The following is a 7,888-nucleotide window of genomic DNA, read 5'->3' as shown; positions in this document are numbered from 1 at the left end:
ATGGACCCCTTGGTCTGATCCAGCATGGCTCTTCTTATGTTGTTAGGTTTATTGGAGGGAATGAAGAGATGGGGAGCAAGTGGAGAATATGGCAGCTCTCCAGATTTCTACAGCATAGAAAAAGTAGATTTGCTTTTAGCAGATTCCCATGGTTTGAATCTTGGCAGATGATTGTCCTGGATGGCACTATCTATTTTTCATTAAAAAATTTAAATAATTATGGATTGAAAATATGCCACAAAACAAAATACTAAGAAACACATTTCTGCGAACCTTTAATTGGTTTATATGGAATTTTTCATGAGATGCTACTTTAAAGACAGTGAATCTTAAAAGGTGTGCACATTTTTGATGCACATTTTTTTAAGCAGAAAAATGTCTTAAGTTTTTTTCTTGTAACATATGCAATCAAATTTATTTCAGCATGTTGTCACACATGCCTGTAAGATTATAAACCTTTGGATATTTGTAGTAGCAGTAGCAGTAGTAATAGCTGTAATTAATACAGTGCGGTCAATACACACAGCACTTTACAAGAGTAACAAGCATTAAAGATGAGTCCCTGCCCCGTGAGCTTACAAACTATATTTTGAATGGGGATGGGGGAGGTAACAAAAACAGGGGAGGACAGGGAGAGGAAAGCATACAAAAAGGGGCAGAAGGGTTTATAAGGGATGAAAGTGAGCAAAGCCGTTATATGTACTTGGGCTCCATTTTGGTTGGCTTTCTAGAAGACTGAAGTCGGTGAAGAGCACAGCACTTCAATGCAAGTGCTTTTGAGATCAAGCAGTGATGTGTAACCCTGCTTGGGGTCAAGCAGCTGTCACAATCTGGCTTTCGTCGTAGTGGACGGGCCAGCCGCCTTCGCAGCCGATGACGATGTACCTGGGGGAGGTGTTCTCATTGTACTCACAGGGAGGGCGGGTCGAGCCGCCCCTGAGGGTGCAGGTGGTGACCCTGAAGGGCCGTTGGCTGCGCCACAGCTCCCCAAAGGGAACCCCTCCTTCGGCACACACCGCCCGGATCTGCCTCTTGGAGCCATGGATGAACGTGTTCACTTCCTTGCACTGGGGCTTGGTCAGGCCACGGCGGCCCTTGAGGGTGTCGCAGTATCGGCCATGGAAGCTGCTCCTTGGCTCGTCCCGGTGCTGGGTCAGGAAATTCTCATAGCGGGGATTGTTGCCGCAGGACGAACCAGGTAGCAACCCAGCCACCAGCAACACGAGGAGAAGGTAACAGGCTCCTTTGGAAGGCCTCATTCCGTCCAGCGCCTATGAGAGAGAGAGAGAGAGAGAGAGAGAGAAAGCATGGCGTTGGTAGCTTGATTTTGCCACTGGGGGGCAGTGTGGATATCTGGCATCTCGATGCAGGATGAACAAATCTCCTTCGCTTTGCCAAAATAGATGTGACACAAATGTTCCATTATGAGATCACCCCAGTGTTTTATCTTTCCTTCAAAGCAGCCATGGAGAGGAGAGATGTGCGCACTTGATCAGTTCAGCACTGCTGGGACACTGGGTGTTTAACCCTTGGATTTTGCACCATTTGCCCATTCTGAACCACCCCACTTCCTGAAGCTGCTCTTAGATATTTTCTTGCAGGGTGGGGGAAAGAAATGATAGAAGCAGGTATAGTTTCTTCCCCACAGCCCCAAAGCAGGGCTTTAGCTGCATCAGAAAAAGTAGTTTAGATTGGGCAAACCGTGCAGGAAGGGTTAAATGCTTCCGCTACAGCAGAGCTTTTGAGCTGATAAGGGAACTTCCATGTCACAGCTGTTTTAGAGCTCCGATGAGCTCTGATGTGTGCCCCCAACTAGGACATGGGGGAAAAAACACACCCAAAGACAAAACTGGACCGATCTGTTCTTCTGCCTTTTAAAGAAAAGCTTAAATTTGCATGTGATGGTTTTGAAGGTGCAGAAAGAAATGCTAAGCATGCAAAGATCTACAGTGGCCACTTGAAAAGTTGGCAACTCTGTAGACAACCTGGGCCACTAACTGCCCAGTGGCCCCATGACACTGGGCAGTTAAACACCCACACCTGTCTGCAGTGGAGAAATGTGAAATAAAATGATGTTGCGTGCGAGGCCCAAAAAACAGTGGGAGCAATCTTGGTGTTCCTATTGCATAAAGTGTTTAAGTCAAATTACACAATATTCTTGCAGCTGTACAGAAAACAGAGGGGTTCTTCACATGGAACTTTTATCCTGTTGCTGGGATGGCTCACTCATGGAAGTTTGCGGGCCCTTTAGATGACATCATGAACCTCCAGGGCGTCTCCTGCACGAAATGACCTTTATTCCATTTTTAAATAGATTGCAGATAATGAGCTATCAAATTACCCTGCTTGTGTTCCACTTGAGTTTCCTCCGTGAAAAGAGGAAAGGTGGCAAGAAGAGGAACTAGACCAATGAAACATATGGAAGACTCAGATAAAGGGGAGCAGGAGGGGGAAAGGGCAGAGGGAAAAGGAAGGGAGTCCCTCATGATCCTGCAATTAAAATGGAAGTAGAAAGCCCTGCTTTAAATGCAGCATTTTAGGCTGGTGTGGAGTTGCTCAGAAGTGTTCCAGATGACAGAGGTGATCTGCCTAAATACTATTGCAATCTGTTGATCCCATAGAACAGCTTCCCCAACCTGGTGCCCTCGAGATTGTTTGGGATTTCAATTCCCATCAGCCCCAGCTTACAAGGCCAATAGTCAGGAATGCTGGGAGTTGTAGTCCAAAACATCTGGAGGGCACCAGGCTGGGGGAAGCTGCCATAGATCTATTTTGTTTTGCATGGTCTAGAAAAGAAAAACAACTGGGTGTGGCAGGAGAGGGGAATCAAAGAACTTCTCCAAATACGGATGGAGGAAAGAAGCAAGGCTCCTACAGATGATCAGGAAAAGCAAAGACAACAAAGGAACAGAGAAAAGGGGACCCGAGGAACTCACCCTTTCCAGAGACAAAAGCGTTCAGTCAGGCTCCCGGCAGATATGACTGCTAATTTACAGCTCTCTTGTGCTTCTGAGCCAATGAAAAGTTAATAAAAAGTTTCATCACTGCTCGTCAGGCAGAAATTTGTGGATTGTCCCAAATTGGGGTTATAGAAACCACATCTCTGCCTTGCAGTTATTCTTTTGCTTCTTGTATTTTTTTTATGAAGCTGAAAACCTTCTCTCTCTCTCAATCTCTCTCTCTCTCTCTCTCTCTCACACACACACACACACACACACACACACACACAAGCATATATCAAAAATATGCTTTAATATGTGTGCAGTTTGCATGGGTAACTTTGAAGCGATAATCTACAGACAGGGTGGGAACCCCCCCCCCCCGCCAAACATCTTTTTTCTCGTTTGATCTGTTTTATTTGTTGAACACCCAGCCAGCGGGGAAGTTCCGTATAACTCCAAAGCTTGTACACACCCTTGTGAATGCTGCTTCATTTTAACAAAGTTTTACTGCTTCTTTTTGATGTTTTTGTGCCCTTGAGTTGGTGGGGGGATGGGGTACACCATTGCCAGCTACTGGAGGAAATGGGAGGATAATGTATTTAATTTCCCCATGTAATTCTGCACCACTGGCAATTAAGCCTGCTGTGCATGGGGTCGCTTGAGGAATTTGATCTGCCCAAATTCCTGTTTGAACTGAGCTGATCCACCCCTCCCAGACTAATGTATGGATTGGAACATAGTTATCCCTGTTCTTCACACTTCCCAAATGGCCTGACACAATTCTCATCTTACAAAATGTATCCAAGTATGTTAAAAATGCATCTTTGGAGAGAAATCCATTTAGAAATGTGTACTTTGAGAGAAAGTACATTTAAAATACATAGTTAAATATGAATTGTAATGCAGATTTTTTTAAAAAAAATATTGCAGAGTAATGAAGAAATAGAACCTAATGGACTTATGGGTTCCAATAAAAACTGGCAAGGTCTGAAAACACACTGATTCATCCATCTCTAGCTGAATGACTGAATGAGTGAGAAACAGAAGAGGGACGATATAAATGCCCTACCAACTAGACCAGCCTTCTCCAACCTGGTGTGCTCCCTGTGTTGGACTTCACCTCCTAGCAGCCCCTAGCTGCTGGCTGGGGGATACTAGGAGTTGAAGTCCAACACCTCTGGAGGGCATTGGAGAAGGCTGAACTGGTCAGTACCTAGATGTTATTAAAGCAACATTGAAAATTGCCTGGTTTTACAGTGCTTTATGGTAAAGGAGTTAAATTAAGATGGAAAAATGAGGAAGGCTGTGTTAGCACCATTTTCTGTTTTTGTGAACGGCCGCTGCTTTTTGTGTCATGAATAGAAATGTCACCAACTGCGCATTATGCATTTCAAGGCCTTTAGGCTCCACAGTTTACAGGCGTGTGTCCCTCTTATACTGATACGTGTATAGGGCAACATTTCATGGATCTGATGAAGCCAGCTCCAGTCTCTCTGTCTCTGTCTCTCTCTCTGCATGCAACATCAATATCCACAGCGGATTACAGAAGGACAAGCAGATGGCAGGGTTGGCTCAAGCCATTCTGCTGCCTGAGGCAAAGGACAAGTTGGTGCCCCCTCTCCATTCCATATATAGAAGACAGCTGGACTGGCAGTCGAATGGGGAGGTGCCCTCCACCACACCTGAGGCAACAGGCTAGTTTAGTGGGGCCAGGACACGTCATGTGGCACATGTAGCTCTGTCCTCCAACAGAGAGCCGGGGAGATCAGAAGGCATAGTTGGGAGGCTGCCCCTGCTGCCTCCCAGCATCTGCCACCTGAGCAGATTGCCTCACTCTGCCCAATGGTAGGGCCGGCCCTGGCAGACAGGTTCCTGCCCCAAAGACCTTACAATCTAAAATCAAAGCATTTGGGCCAAACAGCATATAAGGTTAAGCACATAGTTTCACATATTTGTTTTGTAAACCTTGATTAGTTGTCAAGGGAGGGCTCAATCAGGATCAGGACCATGGCATGGGGAGGGGGTTAACTCCTCCTGTGCCATGTTCCTGACACAAAGCTGCTATTTGGCTTAGAAGCTGCTATTTGGCATAGAAGCCAATAGCAGTTTCCCTTCTAAATTAAATTGCAGATTTGGGGTGGGAGGATTTTGATCAGGAGCAGATCTGGCCAGAGTTAACCCCACACAATACAGTCCTGATTGGGCCAACCCAGAGCTACCATTTAAAGGTTTCAAAAGAAGCACATATCACCAAATACTCAGTAAACGTGCCATGTAATTTGGCCCTTTGTTGCTTGGGTTTATACTCCATTTGTTGCTTGGATGGTTTTTCTGATGATGTTTTAAGGTCCCTATTTTTGTCGCTCTTTGTTGTGTGTTTTTTAATTGCAAGGTTTGTTTTCCATTTTTCTCATGTACGTTTTTCTATTTAAGCTCCCTTCAGTTTAATTTTATTGTTGCAATACTGGATAAAAATGCTCAAATAAATATAAAGAAAGAAAAGGTCACCAATCTGTGACACACAGCTGAAGAATCTTTTCCTGCAGCAGGATGAGGCCTTCTGTGGCTTTACAGGATGAGGCCTTCTGTGGCTCTAGTGCTGCGGTCTTTGGGACAGCTTCCCCCTTGACATGTGTGTCTCAATCAAAATCGGTTGATGGTTGGAGGTGCAACCGAGAGAGGATTATGACACTGTTGTGGGGCTGAGGAGGCCTTGGCCATTTGCTCAACAGGAAAGACCGGGAAACTGGAAGAAGCACTGAGAGAGATTGGGACATCTTTTTTGGAGGCTTCTTCCAATGAGAGCCTTGACCTGCAAGGGACTTTTATGAAAAACCAACTGTCTTTTGCATTTGACAGCAGTGGATTAGACTGGACTTTTTTCTTGGATGGTATTTTGCCAAAAAAACAAGGAAAACCAATCTACACATTCAGCAAACCCAAATGACAGTAATTGTAGTTTACAAATTCATACAATTTCTAGAAATTCACCTGGTGAAGCTTAATGGAGATGAAGGAATGAGAAAAGTCTGACCTAATTAAGTTCTATATATCAGCTTTCTATCCAAGGCATGGAAGCAGGTAAGGGTGCAATCCCATGCATGTTTAGACAGAAAAAAAAGCCTACAACTACCAGCATGCCCCAGCCAACCATGCTGGGAGTTGTAGGCCTTTTTTCTGTCTAAACATACATAGGATTGTACCTTAAGCCATTCACCTTTCTCCTTTGGCTGCAACAGAGGAAGGGCCAAAAACCAGACTTGATATTTGAGATCATTGATTGGGTATTCCATCTCTTTAAATATCTTTTAAAAGCAACAGAGGGTGTGTGCAAGGAAAATTGTATCAGGAGTACGTACTGGGGTAGGGGTGGTTAGCCCTTTTACCCTATATTTTAAAAAAATTAGTAACAGTTTATTAGATTTCCCCCTATTCTTCAATGCCACACGAACAGTGAACCACATCTCCCCATATCAATTGGAATGTACTTTAGTAATCTGATGTCATATAAATATTCAGCCTGGTCTTGTCCTTTAATAGTGGCCTCATACACAGAAATGTAGCAGGTGAAGCTTTTCCTGGCATAGAGATTAAAAAGTAGGGGGAAAGTGTCAGTTAATCTCCCCCCCCCCCCGTTAGGTTTCTGTTAAATGCAGGGGAACAGGGCTGGCATGAACAGCCTTCTTTATGAACTGACTGAAATGTGCCCCAACCGCATGTCAGCCTTTCTGTGAGGCTCCAACAGCCGACAAATTATTGTTAGTCATAAAAGAGCTGAGTTTGTTTGTTTTTTAAAAAAGCAAATTTACAAAAATGGTGCAAAGTGAAGGCAGTTGGATACCACATTAGCCAGACATCGACAGGTTCTGTATTTTGTGTGTGTAGTGGATATTCTGTGGGAAGAGTTCCAGGACCCCTGTACATTTATTATGCCAAACTAAATGGAACCCTTCATGGTTAGTTGATGGGATGTCAGAGAAATCCGCAATGGAATCAGACAAGTTTGGATTTCTATCAATCTGACCCATGGATTCTGAAGTGGACCAGCTTTTCCATGGACTTGTGGACTGGTTTTTTAACTTTCCAGAATTTTACACAAAATTAATAATAGTAAAACATGTAAAATAAAAAAAACACCAGCCGAAAATGCATATTTCCCGCATAGGCTAAAGCACGAAATCACGCATTTTGGGGGGATTTGCACATTTGGGTGTGTGTGTGCTTTTTCACAAGTGCAAATTTGCACAAATGTGAATTAGCATAAATGAGGATTAGTGCAAACTTGGGAAATTTTTTAAAAAATCCAATTCCATCAATGAGGAGACAACAGGAAAAAAAAGGCACCTGACAATGCGTGAAACACAAATGCAACAGATTTTTTGAAATCCGTACATCTCTAGCCTCTGTATATGTTGGTGGCACCTAGCAGTACAAGCTTCTCATCAACCTGCACTCAGGCTGAGCACAGGGCTGGGGAACATTTTTAGGCCCAGCAGCTGACTTAGTTTCAGGCAAGCATGTTGGGTGGGTGGGTGGGGTGCTGCTCGCATCTGGCCCCATGATGGATTGCCTGCCCACGCACACACTCACACATACACACTCACAGTGTAGAAGGACTGTGAGCTTCATTCAGTTCTGCTACTGAAAACAAATTCCTGGACTCAGCATTCTTTAATTCTAAGCATATGTATGGCTTTGGCATCAGGCTGGGATTGGTAAATCTTGTATGCCAAAGCAGATCCTGTATTCCCTTGAGGTTGGGACATATAACAGGGCCTCAGATGATGAACGTAGGTTCTGGGAAGGCTCATGCAAGGGGAGGCGGTCTCACAGATATCCTGGCCCCAAGGGCAGCCCCATGTAGAGTGTGTTACAGTAGTCTAAAGGCGATCTGATAATGGCACAGGCCAATGTGGCCAGATCCATTAGGCAGAATGTAACAGGTA

General features: G+C 44.4%; 1 protein-coding gene across 1 annotated transcript; it reads right to left on the bottom strand.

The window, feature by feature from the left end:
* Positions 1-254: 254 nt before the first annotated feature.
* Positions 255-3,011, bottom strand: LOC146342362 (ribonuclease-like). Its single transcript, XM_084808509.1, has 2 exons — positions 2,937-3,011; positions 255-1,271 (listed from the first exon to the last, which is right to left on the bottom strand). Exon 2 carries the CDS (start codon positions 1,257-1,259, stop codon positions 813-815), a length of 447 nt encoding a protein of 148 aa, XP_084664635.1. The 5' UTR covers positions 1,260-1,271; positions 2,937-3,011; the 3' UTR covers positions 255-812.
* Positions 3,012-7,888: the final 4,877 nt, after the last annotated feature.

The sequence above is a fragment of the Heloderma suspectum genome, chromosome 6 (assembly GCF_057233095.1).
Source record: "Heloderma suspectum isolate Gila_16-S chromosome 6, 16-S_ref, whole genome shotgun sequence".
NCBI lineage: Eukaryota > Metazoa > Chordata > Lepidosauria > Squamata > Helodermatidae > Heloderma > Heloderma suspectum.
The sequence above is the reverse complement of the archived record's forward strand: the minus strand, read 5'-3'. Positions and strand labels throughout refer to the sequence as shown.